The sequence below is a fragment of the Ascaphus truei genome, chromosome 1 (genome assembly GCF_040206685.1).
Source record: "Ascaphus truei isolate aAscTru1 chromosome 1, aAscTru1.hap1, whole genome shotgun sequence".
NCBI classification, from domain to species: domain Eukaryota; kingdom Metazoa; phylum Chordata; class Amphibia; order Anura; family Ascaphidae; genus Ascaphus; species Ascaphus truei.
This window is the reverse complement of record NC_134483.1, coordinates 365,880,846-365,900,242: the sequence shown is the minus strand read 5'-3', so window position 1 is coordinate 365,900,242 and position 19,397 is coordinate 365,880,846. Positions and strand designations below refer to the sequence as shown.

General features: G+C 37.8%; 1 protein-coding gene across 1 annotated transcript; it reads left to right on the top strand.

The window, feature by feature from the left end:
* Positions 1-271: 271 nt before the first annotated feature.
* On the top strand, positions 272-17,570 carry LOC142499319 (uncharacterized). Its single transcript, XM_075608528.1, has 5 exons — positions 272-488; positions 3,852-4,106; positions 7,475-7,729; positions 16,021-16,098; positions 16,464-17,570. Exons 1-5 carry the CDS (start codon positions 272-274, stop codon positions 17,513-17,515), a joined length of 1,857 nt encoding a protein of 618 aa, XP_075464643.1. The 3' UTR covers positions 17,516-17,570.
* The last annotated feature ends 1,827 nt before the right edge of the window (positions 17,571-19,397 follow it).

The following is a 19,397-nucleotide window of genomic DNA, read 5'->3' as shown; positions in this document are numbered from 1 at the left end:
AACAAAAAGGAATACATTATATTGAATATTAAAAACAAATGTAGACTACTTATTAAATATAACATAATTCTACTTTGTATGTAATACACCTCCTCAGGATATTGTATAATGTATTTGTACCCGAATTTAGTAACTAGAAATCCCACCTGAACGGAAAATCCATCTTCCATCCCCAATTCGCCAAAAGCCATTATTTAACGACTTTCAAAAATCTAGTGATTTACGTCTATTAGCAGAAGGTTTCTCTTTTTCACATTCTTTAAGGGATAACATGAGCCATGAGGAAAAACTAGCAATTAAATCCTTACAAAGGAACTATTTGCTAGTTATCAAGAATGCCAACAAGGGTGGGCCGGTGATGGTTCAGAGTAGGGCTTGTTACCTCAAGGAGGCTTATTGCCAACTTGGGGATACTACAACCTACTCTGAGCTACCAGCTGACCCCACAAATGTGTTCCTCAAGCCCTTTTTGGATTTGATTGAGTTGGGTAAGATCACCAATGTTTTGAATAAAGAGGAAATTAAGTTCTTGGTTAATCCATGACCTATCATTCCAGCTTTTGACCATCTCCCAAAGGTCCGTGAGACATTGGTCGACCCTCCGGATCTTAGGGAGTTTGTCTGTCTTAATATATTGATAAATATTTACATCCATTTGTGAGGAGTCTCCCATCTTTTATCTTGGATTCTGGTGATTTAATCACTCATCTTAAGGACATTAAGTGGGGGTTACATTCTATTTGGGTGACCCTCGACGTAACTTCCCTATATTCAGTCATCAAACATGACCAGGGACTTGCAACTGTTTGTCATGCCAATTTTTTAATTAAGCGGATTGATTTTATATTGAAACATTATTATTTTTGGTTTGATAATGAATTTTATCTACAAAAAGTGTGACTGCCATGGGGAGTAGGTTCGCACCTTGTTACGAAAATATTTTTATGGTGAGTGTGAGTATATATGGAACCACAACCCACATGGCGCGGATCTGGTCTCCTGGCACAGATATATAGACAACGTGTTTTTTATCTGGAAGGGGAATGAATTATATATTTATAATTATATATATATATTTGGGTTATATTAATATTAATGATTTTAATTTTAATTTACTCATAAATGGAGCAGGGTAGAGATAGACATTTTAGATTTGTTAATTTATATAGAAGATGGACAAATTAACACAAAAACATTTTTCAAGACCGTTGATAGTAATACTGTAGCTATATTAAAAAATCCAGCTGTCATCACCCCCAATGGATAAAAATTGTACCATTTGGCCAGCTCCATAGGATAAAACGTAATTGCACCAAGAATGAAATCTTCTTGCAGAAGTATTAAAAAATAAATTAATAGAAAGTGAATATGATGATGACATTATAAAAACAGCTTTTGATAAATGTAATAAACTTAACAGAGATGAATTGTTAAAACATAAACAGAAAGATAAAAACTCCATAATGGATTTTAAGACTACATTTATTACAAAATATAATAATGATGACGGAAAGATAAAACACTTTTAGAAAAACACTGGTCTATTTTAAAAAAAATACAATTTTAGGCAACACCTTACCCGAACACTCACAAGTCATTTTTTTTTAAAAGCCAATAATCTAAAGAATAAACTTGCACCCAGTGTTTTTAAGAATGGCAATAAAAATAAAAAAGATGACCCAAACAACTGGATCCTTCAAAAAAATAATGGTTTTTACAAGTGTATTGCTTGCAAAGATTTTAAGCATGGGTCCAATGGGAAATTGAATTTTAAATCTTCCAGGACTGGAAAAATATTCAAGAATGAACAATTTGCAAACTGTAAATCTAAGAATGTTATATATTTATTAGAATGTCCATGTGGGCCCCAGTATGTCGGACGCAATACAAGACCAGTGCATGTCCGCATACTGGAGCACATTGGAAATATAAGAAAATAATTGCAAACGCACAGTGTGTCCAAACATTTTAGTCTGAAACATGGAAGCGATCCTCTGAGTCAAAATACAGGGTGATTGAATGTGTAGAAACCAACTGGAGAGGCGGATACATAGTAAAAATCCTCTCTATGAGAGAAATATATTGGATTTTTAAGTTGACATCTTTGATGCCTGATGGGCTAAATGCAGAATTGGATAATTGGTCTTTTTAAGTTAACAGTGCTTTTTAAATTTTATTATTTTACTATTTATAATGAGTTCAACCCCAAATATCGTGAGACGTGACTCTGTGACGTCACAAACCAGGAAGTAACTGCCGGGAGTGTGTAAGGAACCGTGATCCGCGACACACTTGTCACCTACCCCAACCTGTGATCGGGCCCCCCGCTCCTTCCATCAGCCATGACGCTTCTCTTCCTTCTCCTGGGATATTTATTATTCTTTTTTCTGTGATTACCCCCTGATGCCTGTGTTACTTCATTAAATTATATTTTTTGAATTTGTGAGTGCTCCAGATTCTTTGATATTGGGTATTTATCTATTTTTTGTTGCTGGATGGTGATCCTGGCCGCACAGTGAGCACCACGACTGATCAGATAAGTTTTTTCCATTTACTTTTTCCCTTTGAGCTATGGAAGGTAAAAAAAGTGACAAAAACCCTCCACAGTAAAGCATAAAGCAACTGTAAATATTACTGTATGTTCATTTGCATGTCTTAGACACATCTGCAACCCTGTCTTTCCCCATTGTCACCCAGCATACAGCGCTTCCACTGCAGCAAGGGATTCTGGGAAATGACATGCAAATGAGCACTCAGTGCCACCTTTTGTCTCAAGCTCCTATTACACAAGCCAATCCTCAAGCCAATGCATGCTGTTTTAAACACAGCTTTTAGACAGAGGCTGGGATGAGATGCAAAGCCATTAAACCCACTCACAGACATGTTTCAATCTTGATGGGTATCATCAGTGTGAGCTTGGTCTTAATGGCTAAGCAGGTTTGAGACTAGACTAGGTAATCACCACTACTATTAAGGTTATGGTGGGTAAAAAAAGTGACAAAAACCCTCCACAGTAAAGCATAAAGCAACTGTAAATATAACTGTATGTTCATTTGCATGTCTTAGACATGTCTGCAACCCTGTCTTTCCCCATTGTCACCCATGTATGCTGGGAGGGTTTTTGTCACTTTTTTTACCCACCATAACTTTAATAGTTTAATAACCCCATTGTAACGCGGTGCTTGGGGTCCACATAATGTGACCGCATTATAATGGGGATCATGAGGGAAAATGAGGGTTCATGCCGACCAGGTTTGCTTTGTACCAGGCAGACAGGCCGCTGACAATATAATGATGATCATATGTAAATATGAGAAAAGTCGGGTTGAGCACTGCAAAGGATTCGAGCTGCAGGCAGGTTCAAAATGAATAATTTATTTATTCGGCATGATGCCTAGAGACACATAACAGAATAATCCTCTAACGCGTTTCATGCCTGGACAGCACTTTATTAAAGAATGACTGTCTGCTCAAACATCACTTCTTAAATAGGCCTATTTATTGAGCAAAGGGCTAAAATATGTGAAACAATTAGTGGGGACCCCTTTATACGCAACCATATCACATAAACAGAACATGACCATAAACACATATGAAACACAAACATCATGCCATAATAACAAAAAGGAATACATTATATTGAATATTAAAAACAAATGTAGACTACTTATTAAATATAACATAATTCTACTTTGTATGTAATACACCTCCTCAGGATATTGTATAATGTATTTGTACCCGAATTTAGTAACTAGAAATCCCACCTGAACGGAAAATCCATCTTCCATCCCCAATTCGCCAAAAGCCATTATTTAACGACTTTCAAAAATCTAGTGATTTACGTCTATTAGCAGAAGGTTTCTCTTTTTCACATTCTTTAAGGGATAACATGAGCCATGAGGAAAAACTAGCAATTAAATCCTTACAAAGGAACTATTTGCTAGTTATCAAGAATGCCAACAAGGGTGGGCCGGTGATGGTTCAGAGTAGGGCTTGTTACCTCAAGGAGGCTTATTGCCAACTTGGGGATACTACAACCTACTCTGAGCTACCAGCTGACCCCACAAATGTGTTCCTCAAGCCCTTTTTGGATTTGATTGAGTTGGGTAAGATCACCAATGTTTTGAATAAAGAGGAAATTAAGTTCTTGGTTAATCCATGACCTATCATTCCAGCTTTTGACCATCTCCCAAAGGTCCGTGAGACATTGGTCGACCCTCCGGATCTTAGGGAGTTTGTCTGTCTTAATATATTGATAAATATTTACATCCATTTGTGAGGAGTCTCCCATCTTTTATCTTGGATTCTGGTGATTTAATCACTCATCTTAAGGACATTAAGTGGGGGTTACATTCTATTTGGGTGACCCTCGACGTAACTTCCCTATATTCAGTCATCAAACATGACCAGGGACTTGCAACTGTTTGTCATGCCAATTTTTTAATTAAGCGGATTGATTTTATATTGAAACATTATTATTTTTGGTTTGATAATGAATTTTATCTACAAAAAGTGTGACTGCCATGGGGAGTAGGTTCGCACCTTGTTACGAAAATATTTTTATGGTGAGTGTGAGTATATATGGAACCACAACCCACATGGCGCGGATCTGGTCTCCTGGCACAGATATATAGACAACGTGTTTTTTATCTGGAAGGGGAATGAATTATATATTTATAATTATATATATATATTTGGGTTATATTAATATTAATGATTTTAATTTTAATTTACTCATAAATGGAGCAGGGTAGAGATAGACATTTTAGATTTGTTAATTTATATAGAAGATGGACAAATTAACACAAAAACATTTTTCAAGACCGTTGATAGTAATACTGTAGCTACTGTATATTAAAAAATCCAGCTGTCATCACCCCCAATGGATAAAAATTGTACCATTTGGCCAGCTCCATAGGATAAAACGTAATTGCACCAAGAATGAAATCTTCTTGCAGAAGTATTAAAAAATAAATTAATAGAAAGTGAATATGATGATGACATTATAAAAACAGCTTTTGATAAATGTAATAAACTTAACAGAGATGAATTGTTAAAACATAAACAGAAAGATAAAAACTCCATAATGGATTTTAAGACTACATTTATTACAAAATATAATAATGATGACGGAAAGATAAAACACTTTTAGAAAAACACTGGTCTATTTTTAAAAAAATACAATTTTAGGCAACACCTTACCCGAACACTCACAAGTCATTTTTTTTTAAAAGCCAATAATCTAAAGAATAAACTTGCACCCAGTGTTTTTAAGAATGGCAATAAAAATAAAAAAGATGACCCAAACAACTGGATCCTTCAAAAAAATAATGGTTTTTACAAGTGTATTGCTTGCAAAGATTTTAAGCATGGGTCCAATGGGAAATTGAATTTTAAATCTTCCAGGACTGGAAAAATATTCAAGAATGAACAATTTGCAAACTGTAAATCTAAGAATGTTATATATTTATTAGAATGTCCATGTGGGCCCCAGTATGTCGGACGCAATACAAGACCAGTGCATGTCCGCATACTGGAGCACATTGGAAATATAAGAAAATAATTGCAAACGCACAGTGTGTCCAAACATTTTAGTCTGAAACATGGAAGCGATCCTCTGAGTCAAAATACAGGGTGATTGAATGTGTAGAAACCAACTGGAGAGGCGGATACATAGTAAAAATCCTCTCTATGAGAGAAATATATTGGATTTTTAAGTTGACATCTTTGATGCCTGATGGGCTAAATGCAGAATTGGATAATTGGTCTTTTTAAGTTAACAGTGCTTTTTAAATTTTATTATTTTACTATTTATAATGAGTTCAACCCCAAATATCGTGAGACGTGACTCTGTGACGTCACAAACCAGGAAGTAACTGCCGGGAGTGTGTAAGGAACCGTGATCCGCGACGCACTTGTCACCTACCCCAACCTGTGATCGGGCCCCCCGCTCCTTCCATCAGCCATGACGCTTCTCTTCCTTCTCCTGGGATATTTATTATTCTTTTTTCTGTGATTACCCCCTGATGCCTGTGTTACTTCATTAAATTATATTTTTTGAATTTGTGAGTGCTCCAGATTCTTTGATATTGGGTATTTATCTATTTTTTGTTGCTGGATGGTGATCCTGGCCGCACAGTGAGCACCACGACTGATCAGATAAGTTTTTTCCATTTACTTTTTCCCTTTGAGCTATGGAAGGTAAAAAAAGTGACAAAAACCCTCCACAGTAAAGCATAAAGCAACTGTAAATATTACTGTATGTTCATTTGCATGTCTTAGACACATCTGCAACCCTGTCTTTCCCCATTGTCACCCAGCATACAGCGCTTCCACTGCAGCAAGGGATTCTGGGAAATGACATGCAAATGAGCACTCAGTGCCACCTTTTGTCTCAAGCTCCTATTACACAAGCCAATCCTCAAGCCAATGCATGCTGTTTTAAACACAGCTTTTAGACAGAGGCTGGGATGAGATGCAAAGCCATTAAACCCACTCACAGACATGTTTCAATCTTGATGGGTATCATCAGTGTGAGCTTGGTCTTAATGGCTAAGCAGGTTTGAGACTAGACTAGGTAATCACCACTACTATTAAGGTTATGGTGGGTAAAAAAAGTGACAAAAACCCTCCACAGTAAAGCATAAAGCAACTGTAAATATAACTGTATGTTCATTTGCATGTCTTAGACATGTCTGCAACCCTGTCTTTCCCCATTGTCACCCATGTATGCTGGGAGGGTTTTTGTCACTTTTTTTACCCACCATAACTTTAATAGTTTAATAACCCCATTGTAACGCGGTGCTTGGGGTCCACATAATGTGACCGCATTATAATGGGGATCATGAGGGAAAATGAGGGTTCATGCCGACCAGGTTTGCTTTGTACCAGGCAGACAGGCCGCTGACAATATAATGATGATCATATGTAAATATGAGAAAAGTCGGGTTGAGCACTGCAAAGGATTCGAGCTGCAGGCAGGTTCAAAATGAATAATTTATTTATTCGGCATGATGCCTAGAGACACATAACAGAATAATCCTCTAACGCGTTTCATGCCTGGACAGCACTTTATTAAAGAATGACTGTCTGCTCAAACATCACTTCTTAAATAGGCCTATTTATTGAGCAAAGGGCTAAAATATGTGAAACAATTAGTGGGGACCCCTTTATACGCAACCATATCACATAAACAGAACATGACCATAAACACATATGAAACACAAACATCATGCCATAATAACAAAAAGGAATACATTATATTGAATATTAAAAACAAATGTAGACTACTTATTAAATATAACATAATTCTACTTTGTATGTAATACACCTCCTCAGGATATTGTATAATGTATTTGTACCCGAATTTAGTAACTAGAAATCCCACCTGAACGGAAAATCCATCTTCCATCCCCAATTCGCCAAAAGCCATTATTTAACGACTTTCAAAAATCTAGTGATTTACGTCTATTAGCAGAAGGTTTCTCTTTTTCACATTCTTTAAGGGATAACATGAGCCATGAGGAAAAACTAGCAATTAAATCCTTACAAAGGAACTATTTGCTAGTTATCAAGAATGCCAACAAGGGTGGGCCGGTGATGGTTCAGAGTAGGGCTTGTTACCTCAAGGAGGCTTATTGCCAACTTGGGGATACTACAACCTACTCTGAGCTACCAGCTGACCCCACAAATGTGTTCCTCAAGCCCTTTTTGGATTTGATTGAGTTGGGTAAGATCACCAATGTTTTGAATAAAGAGGAAATTAAGTTCTTGGTTAATCCATGACCTATCATTCCAGCTTTTGACCATCTCCCAAAGGTCCGTGAGACATTGGTCGACCCTCCGGATCTTAGGGAGTTTGTCTGTCTTAATATATTGATAAATATTTACATCCATTTGTGAGGAGTCTCCCATCTTTTATCTTGGATTCTGGTGATTTAATCACTCATCTTAAGGACATTAAGTGGGGGTTACATTCTATTTGGGTGACCCTCGACGTAACTTCCCTATATTCAGTCATCAAACATGACCAGGGACTTGCAACTGTTTGTCATGCCAATTTTTTAATTAAGCGGATTGATTTTATATTGAAACATTATTATTTTTGGTTTGATAATGAATTTTATCTACAAAAAGTGTGACTGCCATGGGGAGTAGGTTCGCACCTTGTTACGAAAATATTTTTATGGTGAGTGTGAGTATATATGGAACCACAACCCACATGGCGCGGATCTGGTCTCCTGGCACAGATATATAGACAACGTGTTTTTTATCTGGAAGGGGAATGAATTATATATTTATAATTATATATATATATTTGGGTTATATTAATATTAATGATTTTAATTTTAATTTACTCATAAATGGAGCAGGGTAGAGATAGACATTTTAGATTTGTTAATTTATATAGAAGATGGACAAATTAACACAAAAACATTTTTCAAGACCGTTGATAGTAATACTGTAGCTACTGTATATTAAAAAATCCAGCTGTCATCACCCCCAATGGATAAAAATTGTACCATTTGGCCAGCTCCATAGGATAAAACGTAATTGCACCAAGAATGAAATCTTCTTGCAGAAGTATTAAAAAATAAATTAATAGAAAGTGAATATGATGATGACATTATAAAAACAGCTTTTGATAAATGTAATAAACTTAACAGAGATGAATTGTTAAAACATAAACAGAAAGATAAAAACTCCATAATGGATTTTAAGACTACATTTATTACAAAATATAATAATGATGACGGAAAGATAAAACACTTTTAGAAAAACACTGGTCTATTTTTAAAAAAATACAATTTTAGGCAACACCTTACCCGAACACTCACAAGTCATTTTTTTTTAAAAGCCAATAATCTAAAGAATAAACTTGCACCCAGTGTTTTTAAGAATGGCAATAAAAATAAAAAAGATGACCCAAACAACTGGATCCTTCAAAAAAATAATGGTTTTTACAAGTGTATTGCTTGCAAAGATTTTAAGCATGGGTCCAATGGGAAATTGAATTTTAAATCTTCCAGGACTGGAAAAATATTCAAGAATGAACAATTTGCAAACTGTAAATCTAAGAATGTTATATATTTATTAGAATGTCCATGTGGGCCCCAGTATGTCGGACGCAATACAAGACCAGTGCATGTCCGCATACTGGAGCACATTGGAAATATAAGAAAATAATTGCAAACGCACAGTGTGTCCAAACATTTTAGTCTGAAACATGGAAGCGATCCTCTGAGTCAAAATACAGGGTGATTGAATGTGTAGAAACCAACTGGAGAGGCGGATACATAGTAAAAATCCTCTCTATGAGAGAAATATATTGGATTTTTAAGTTGACATCTTTGATGCCTGATGGGCTAAATGCAGAATTGGATAATTGGTCTTTTTAAGTTAACAGTGCTTTTTAAATTTTATTATTTTACTATTTATAATGAGTTCAACCCCAAATATCGTGAGACGTGACTCTGTGACGTCACAAACCAGGAAGTAACTGCCGGGAGTGTGTAAGGAACCGTGATCCGCGACGCACTTGTCACCTACCCCAACCTGTGATCGGGCCCCCCGCTCCTTCCATCAGCCATGACGCTTCTCTTCCTTCTCCTGGGATATTTATTATTCTTTTTTCTGTGATTACCCCCTGATGCCTGTGTTACTTCATTAAATTATATTTTTTGAATTTGTGAGTGCTCCAGATTCTTTGATATTGGGTATTTATCTATTTTTTGTTGCTGGATGGTGATCCTGGCCGCACAGTGAGCACCACGACTGATCAGATAAGTTTTTTCCATTTACTTTTTCCCTTTGAGCTATGGAAGGTAAAAAAAAGTGACAAAAACCCTCCACAGTAAAGCATAAAGCAACTGTAAATATTACTGTATGTTCATTTGCATGTCTTAGACACGTCTGCAACCCTGTCTTTCCCCATTGTCACCCAGCATACAGCGCTTCCACTGCAGCAAGGGATTCTGGGAAATGACATGCAAATGAGCACTCAGTGCCACCTTTTGTCTCAAGCTCCTATTACACAAGCCAATCCTCAAGCCAATGCATGCTGTTTTAAACACAGCTTTTAGACAGAGGCTGGGATGAGATGCAAAGCCATTAAACCCACTCACAGACATGTTTCAACCTTGATGGGTATCATCAGTGTGAGCTTGGTCTTAATGGCTAAGCAGGTTTGAGACTAGACTAGGTAATCACCACTACTATTAAGGTTATGGTGGGTAAAAAAAGTGACAAAAACCCTCCACAGTAAAGCATAAAGCAACTGTAAATATAACTGTATGTTCATTTGCATGTCTTAGACATGTCTGCAACCCTGTCTTTCCCCATTGTCACCCATGTATGCTGGGAGGGTTTTTGTCACTTTTTTTACCCACCATAACTTTAATAGTTTAATAACCCCATTGTAACGCGGTGCTTGGGGTCCACATAATGTGACCGCATTATAATGGGGATCATGAGGGAAAATGGCCGCCGCGATCAGGGGTTCCATGTCTGCGGCACACCCATGCAGGACCTACCCAGAGCAGGGTGCTGTGGATCGACACCATGGGTCAGCCATCTCGGGGGTGTGTGTGTGTGTGTGTGTGTGTGTGTGTGTGTGTGTGTGTGTGTGTGTGTGTGTGTGTGTGTGTGTGTGTGTGTGTGTGTGTGTGTGTGTGTGTGTGTGTGTGTGTGTGTGTGTGTGTGTGTGTGTGTGTCTGTAACCAATAAAGCTGGATGTTAAAAAAAAAACAGCAACTTATAAGTTTAGTTAACATAACACTATCATTAATTTGAATATTACCAGTAGCCCAATTTGGAAACAATGTAAATAGGCAACAGGGTTTCTGTGTAATGTGTCCATGAAACATTTGTCAACGTTGGTTACATTTATCTTTTGATAAATTACAAGAAAGACTATAATGTACTTAATGCATTTACATGCACTTGCAACACGCTGCTTATGCTATTTAGGAATTATATTTTTAGTGATGAGTATTGTATCACTTTTTTTATATATAATATTTTGAAAGCCTTTGCAAGACGGGTTAGTGGAAAGGAATGCTTCAGTTTCAAAAGAAGCAGTCAATCAACAACTCCCCAAAAACCCAGTTCTCATTTGATTGAGCTGTTTGTGTTCTTAGAATAAAACATTTTGTGCTATTCCTCCTTTTATAGCCTTTTCACGATAGAAAGTCTTATGAACAGTGTAAGGCAGGTCTTGTATGCCGTTAAAGACTTGTGGGTGGCCGTTAAAGACTTGTGGGTGGATCTAAAGGGCTATGTCAAGAGACCGGGGTGAGGGGGGGTTGATGTGTGTGTGTCTCCATGTGTGTGTCTGTTACCAATAAAGCTGGATGTTTAAAAAAAATTGATGTAATTCGTGCGGCACCAGCTTGAGGAGCTGGGTCGCGTCCTCAGCCTGCATGGTGGTGCCAGGAGAAAGAAAGGTAGGAGATGTTCGGGAGCCACGCTCAGACCGTGTTATAAGCGGATCTGTGTTTTAGCAGATCGCGCTATAACGGGGTTAAGCTGTATATCTTTGTATGACACATAATGAATGGGTTAAGTCCTACACTCAGCACAATCATGTGGACAGCAGTTAAAACCTGCCGCTTTTCCTTGTAGATTATTCCTGAAATAACAATATAATAATGATGGTCTGGATTGGAGTGATGACATGTTTTGGTGTGACCTAATTATTGTAGTGTTATTTCCATGCGCTAACATGAACAGAGCTTTGTGGTTCTGCATTATTAGGTTAACAGCTCAATAACATATGATTAACATATGAGTAACCCGGATGTCTACTAAAAGTTATCCATCTGATATGTTTCAAGTTAACATGAGTACATTGTAACGCTAATCACCTTTGTAGATATGTGTTATGAATTATCATCACATTAATACCATTTAATGTATTGATAAACATTTAACCAACTTTTGAGGATCTACCCCATAGTGTGTCAATAAGAAATGTATTTATTTGTTTTTATTTAGAAAATGTTTTACCAGAAAATACATTATTGCCTCTCGTTTTCAAGTGTGTCCTGGGCACAGAGTTATGGTGACAATATATGTTACATTAAATGTACAGAGGTAATACATTACATTTATAGATATTTCAGGACAGTTAGAGATAAGATTATGGGCGTATGTAACAGTTATAGACAAGATTAAAATGAGAGACAGCTGAAGTCTTGAAATTACTTATACAGGAGGCAATTTTAAGAGTCTCTGGTAGGTTGTTCCAGTTGTGAGGTGCACGGTAAGAGAATGACGAGCAGCCGGATACCTTGTTGTAACTTGGACCATGAACAGTCTTTTTGAGTCTGATCTCAGGTAATAAGTGCTGCATGTGGTGGGGGTTAGGAGCATGTTCAAATACAGTATGCGGGCAGATTGCCCAGAAAATATTTGAAGGCAATACAGGAAAAATATACTTTGCGCCTTTACTCAAGGAAAGACCATTTAGATCTTGGAGCATTTTTAAGTGATATATATTGTAATTACACTGTAGTATAAAGTGACATATTGAGTTGTAGAGGGTGTTTAGCGTGCTAAGGTGAGTTTGGGGTGCTGTACCATAGTCTATAATTGGCATTAGCATCTGCTGTGCGATGCGGTTGTTCACCAGCGGTCTTAGGGAGGATTTGTTCCTACTGTATATAGTACACCTCATTTGGCATAGGTTTTGGATGTCAGAGTATCAATATGCAACCCAAAAGTTAAATGGGAGTCAAACCATATGCCAAGATATTTAAAACTAGTGACAGGGGCTAGTGTGGTGTTAGAGTTGGTTTTGATCTGTAGCTCTGTCATTGGTAGCTTTATAAATAGTAGTCTTAGGGCCTCATGCAGTAAGCGTCGATTATGTGAAATCGGCAAGCTTACCGATTAGGCATGTTATTGGCGATTTTTCCTCTCCGTATGCAGTAAGTGCCGAATACATTCAAAATCAAATCCGCCCACTCTCACGATGATTAGCCGATCACACACAGGTGTATCGGCGTGCGTGGCGGGGTGCTGTTAGGTTGCCCAATCACAAATCTTGCTGAATCAGGCGAAACAAGCATGTATTGGATAGCGCGCCATATTTAAAGGCAACGTGTACTGCTAATCATTCTCTGTGTTGTTGGGAGTGAGAGAGAGAGAGAGACGCACAGAGCTGGCTGATTGAAGATTTGCATATTGACTGAGAGACTTGTTGTGTATTGGGTGAGCTTTGTCCATTGTTGTTTTGTTTATATCTTTGTCTTGTTTTATATGTGGAAGTGTTTCGTGTGATTGGCTGTACATTTCTTGTCTGTTTTTTGTGAGTGCTGGAAGTATGCCCGCAAAGCGTGGGAAGAGTGATGCTGGTGGGAGTGGGAGTGCTACTTGTGCGAGTACGCGTCGGAGTGAACGTACTGTTCAGGGGAGTGATGTTGCTGGGAGTGCGAGTGGTGTTGCTGGGAGTGGGAGTGCTGGTGCTGCGAGTGGTGTTGCTGGGAGTGTGAGTGCTGTTGCTGGGAGTGTGAGTGCTGTTGCTGGGAGTGTGAGTGCTGTTGCTGGGAGTGGGAGTGCTAGTGCTGGGAGTGGGAGTGCTGTTGCTGGGAGTGGGAGTGCTGTTGCTGGGAGTGGGAGTGCTGTTGCTGGGAGTGGGAGTGCTGGTGCTGGGAGTGGGAGTGCTGGTGCTAGGAGTGGGAGTGCTGGTGCTAGGAGTGGGAGTGCTGGTGCTGGGAGTGCTGCTGGTGGCGCAGTTGCTGATGGGGTGTCTGGTGGTGGCGTGCTTGCTGGTGGCCAGCTTTTTTAGGCTCTTCCATTGGAAGAAGGAGAGTCCAGTCAGCACCAGCCAAACTCTGACCCTAAACCTGCTCGGAAGAAACGTGTGGAGAAGCCACGTAATCCTCGCTTCAATGACCAGGAAAATACAGCTCTTGTCACTGGCATTCTGGAGCACTATGACAGTATCTATGGACATTTAGTAGGTAAGTGTACCTTTACATTTATTCTTCAAATACATGTGATCGTAGGTCATCTGAGTTTTGTTCATATGCAAATATGGGTACAGAATATATTTCTATGTTAATTAGTGTGGAAACACAGCTTTTTATCATGCGTTACAAGGACAACAAAACTCAGGCGTACAATTTGCCATAACTGCATACAATATTAATGCAACTTTGCTTACATGTATAGGTTTAGTAGTGAATGCTCATGTGCTTCACATATTACACCTAAAACAGCATGTTTGCTATCTCTTGGAACAGCTAGCAGTGTAGGAAACTGGTGCTTCTATTATTATTAATTAACCTCATATATTTTGTATTTTTTTCAAGGGCGGACAAGTTCATCAAGCAAAAAAGAAATGTGGGACACAATAGTCATTGGTGTCAATGCGTGTGGGAATAGTGTCAGGGACAAGTATCATTGTCGGAAAAGATTTGATGATATTAGGTCAAAATTGAAAAAGAAAATACAAGACCAACGCGTGCATGCTACTGGCACTGGAGGTGGGCCGACACCACAACGTCTGATATTAACTCCATTGGAGGAGCTGCTTCGGGCAAAATTACTTCCCGTCGTCGTGGAAGGCTTACCTGGTGACCGTGATATTGGAATTTATCCCTCACAATTTCCACCAGGTGAGAAATATTACTGTACTAGGCGTGTCGTTGCTTACAGTTATTTTGCATATTTACACTGCTTTTTATACTGTCTTCACAATATAAGCATACCTGCATCTATATATATCTATATGTCTGATTCTGTATATATATATATATCTCAAAATAAACATATATGTTGTAGTCCTACTAAAAGCAGTAACTAATATAGCACGTGCCATTGCGTGCTCATTTACATGTGAATTCCCAAAATGCATTGCTGCAGTGGAAGCAATTGATGGTGGGCGAAGATGGGGAACAACAGGGTAGTACACATCTGTAACACATGTTAATGAGAAATTATTACTAGCTACAGGTACAGAACATAAATATGTATAATATTATTGTGTATTTTATTTATTTTACTCCGACAAACATGACATTACTGCCTATTTTAAGCATGCATCAAATATATTGCATGCAACTGCCTACAAACATCACTTGCACTAACACATCTATAGTTGTTTATGAAAAGGTCCATTTTTGCTTTAACTCATATACAGACAGCATAATGAGGCACACGTATCATATGTTATGTCATTGTTTTCATAACTTTAAAACTGCACACGACTATTTAGCTCATCTACCATTGTGTTAAAGCAGCTGCAATTAATATCTCATCACAGCATACACTTCAACAGAGGGGGTGGGGTTCAGCACACACACAAATTACAGGCTCATTTTAGGGTCAACTTAGTTCACACCATTTTCACCTGTTTCAAGTAATTGAAAGGTGTGGCTGATTAGGCTTTTTGGGGAAGGGAATACCGTTATTACAACCTGACTAGCACAACTGAAGTTAATCACACTCATTTGAAAGCTTCACTTTAGCTACTAAATGCCCCAACAACTCATTACTTATCAAAGCGTACGTCACACATTAGTTCACTCATATCTATAGTTGAACTACTATCAACAACACATTATCACACACTGCATGTGTTGTCTTGTTGAGTGACAGCCACATTCAGGTGTGCCACATCTTATATTAATGTACCACACATATCCTCTACCAAAAACAACACTTTTTGCAATATGACCACCTTCATGATAACCATTGTGAATGGTCATCTCATGATAGTTATGTACATTATGATACTGATATCACTACACAACATATGATTTTTATGTTCAAATTTAATCTATTTATCCTCACGCATTACTGCAGAAACATAGTATGTTTTATGTTAGGGAACTCAAAAGTTCTAAGTACACAGGCATGTACATTGTTATTACAACTATTTATGTTCACTTTCACACACACATTTTGAGTTAAGGAAATGATGCTGTTAGGTACTCATAAATACAGAACATACAATAACTGTTTGTTCAATATTTACACATGTAAATGTAAAACTTATGTTATTGTTATATATAGTTGCCCCTGAAGGACATGTGTCACCTGAGACGGAACAAGTGTCTTCACCTGGGTCAGCCAGCTCAACACACCTAGAAGGTGAGTGTATCAGTTGGTGGCCATATAATATGTGCTCTTCTATATGTTATGTTGTCATGTTCATTCTTTGTTTTGCACATCTTCTTTAAATAGGATTACTTCGTGTCAGTGAAAATGAAGTGTAAGGCAACATGTATTGTGTTAGTGATGTTAACTATCATGTAGTAGTTGTGAGTTTACAGCAAGTTTTTATTCACTCATATTTCATACTGAGTCCAAACATTATTCTTAAGTCAAGGTAGTTTTTAATGTGAGGTTATAAAACGTATGGAAACATGTTAGTTGTTACTTATGACACAGTAGAATTACATAGTAACACAGCAGAGATTAACATGCCATTTAATAATGTGTACATTTATTTGTAGAACATGATGATGAGGATTATGATGATGATGATGATGATGATGCCGCCATAGACACACAAATACAAGCAAGTGACCATGAAGAGGTTCCAATTGAAACTGTTTTACCGCCAAATCGTCCAGCAAATACCACATACGATGCAATTGTAGCTTCTGAGGGAAAAATTGTGGAAGCAGAAAATCGTCGCCATTCTGACCTGATGACAGTGCTGGAAAGGATGATTGCACTGCAGGAAGAAACAGTTTCACAATTGGCACATCTCCACAGAGTCTTCATTGAAGTGCCTAAACAGTTGCAAAAAATCAACACCTCATTCGAAGCATTAGTTGTTCAGCAAACACAAGCTAATTACTTGAGAATGACTAATGTACCACAATTCAACTTGAACACCTCACAGGCAGGATCTGTTCATGCTGGTCAGTTTTCACCACATGCTTCTGATCTTCATTCACCAGGTCCGAATGTTACCGGTCAAGTAGCAGACATTGCTGTGCAGGTTCCTGACGACATGCTACCGCTGCCATCGGTACAAAATCAGCAGCTGACACCTACAAAGGAGGCGACACAAACAAAACACAAGCAGTTACTACTGACCAGTTTTTGGTCAAAAACAAAAAAAGACACACATGAAACAGAGCAACCATCACTTGTGCAGTGTCTACCAACTTGCTCACATGTGTCAGTGGGCACAAGCCCTGTCGGTGAGTCACTGGCCACAAGCCCTGTCCGTGAACAGTCACTACCCACAAGCCCTGTAAGTGAGTCACTGCCCAAAAGCCCTGTCGGTGAACAGTCACTGCCCAAAAGCCCTGTAGGTGAACAGTCACTGCCCAAAAGCCCTGTAGGTGAGTCACTGCCCAAAAGCCCTGTAGGTGAACAGTCACTGCCCAAAAGCCCTGTAGGTGAGTCACTGGCCACAAGCCCTGCCCGTGAAGTGCCAGAGGCCAGTCAAAGTGGCTCTGTTGTGGCTAAAGTTGTTGCCAAACGAAAAAGGAAAATACAAGAGACAACAAGCAGGCCTGTTACTCGATCTCAAAAGGAACAAAAAAAATAAATGTTATAATTCACTAAATATGTCTTTGGCCTTGTTTTGTTGACTTCAGATTATCTAATTAATATTGTATGTATGCAGAAGACTGTGTTGTTTCCAAACTTTCAAGTATGTTCTTGTACACGTGAAGTTTTGGAATTGTTAACAGTCCTAATTAAAGAATAGTGTTATAAATATTGATGTATTAATCGTCTGTTCAGTAATGGTCCACCAGGAGCCAGTTGCTAAGTTTAGAGAAGCTGCCATTGACTTTGCAGCAAAACATTGCATTTGGGTGTGTTACTTGATGTACTGCACCGACACACTTTATTCGAGCAAATACCCGGTATGTACCTGGCAGATACCTGGAATGCGCCGCTCCTAACCTCTGACAAGCCCCGTTGCATTTGCCTTCCCAGCCTGGGTTCATGCCTGGCTGATGGGCGGCTGATCTGTTAAATGATAATGATTAGGATTTAATAGGCTGCAATGCTTCGCGTGTCTACCAGATGGCATAAATTCATGAATTGTAATGCAGTTTATATATATATACTGTGCAGTATTGCAGCCAGCGGGAATAAAATGCTTCAATCCCTGCTTGGAAAATAACTCAATGCACTCGGGCAGAAAACAGTCACAAACCTCAATACACCCGGGTATACCCGAATTCGTGGGACTAGCCAAGCTCGAATAAAGTGTGTCGCCAGTGTAATCATTGCATGTGCATATTATTCACATGCAATTAAAAAAAAACCTATTTAACTGCAAACATCTTTCTTGTACGTGTACAGCAGGATTATGTGTAAAATATTACTTACCTTTGCCTTGCTTGGGCATTGTAATGTTGTCCTTTAATCATTTATGTGTTCTTGTTTCAAGAACATCTCTGAATTTATACTAATATATATGTAGTATGTATGCATATATGCACACACACACACAGACACACACTGTGTGTGTGTGTGTGTGTGTGTGTGTGTGTGTGTGTGTGTGTGTGTGTGTGTGTGTGTGTGTGTGTGTGTGTGTGTGTGTGTGTGTGTGTGTGTGTGTGTGTGTGTGTGTGTGTGTGTGTGTGTGTGTGTGTGTGTGTGTGTGTGTATATTACTATCTAAACTGGTATAGATGTATTTACAAAAAACATACACTTCATGCTTCCTTGTGAAAACACAGTATTTTAATAATACAGGCCTAATGTTTGAAAACTATACTAAGTGTGAGCCTCTAACAGTATTGGGCGCAAACAAATGTTTATTACTTAATTTACTCATGTTTATCACCATTTAAATAGGTTTCATACAAGGCCTACTTACTGCCATCAATATGTTGTGTGTACTCCTGCAATATAAAAAAAATATATATACATTATATATATATATATATATATATATATATATATATATATATATATATATATATATATACATACACACACACACACACATATATATATATATATACACACACACACACACTATATATATATATATATATATATATATATATATATATATATACACACTATATATATATATATACACACTATATATATATATATATATATATATATATATACATATATATATATATATATATATATATATATACACACAATATACATATAGTACAATATACACTTTAAATATATATATATTTATCAGAGAGATATATGTATATATATATATATATATATATATATAGATACACACGTATTTAAACTCATGCAGACAGGGAGTTAACCAGACTTTCAAATACACACAGAAATGTATGCGGGAAAGAAACATTTCATTTTGCAGGTGTGTGTATTTACTGATATGGCTGTCTAAGCACTATTTTCACACAGTGCTCTTTGTTATTTTGCAAGAAAACTCAATGTTACTTAATTACAAGTGTAGGAATGTTTTCAGAA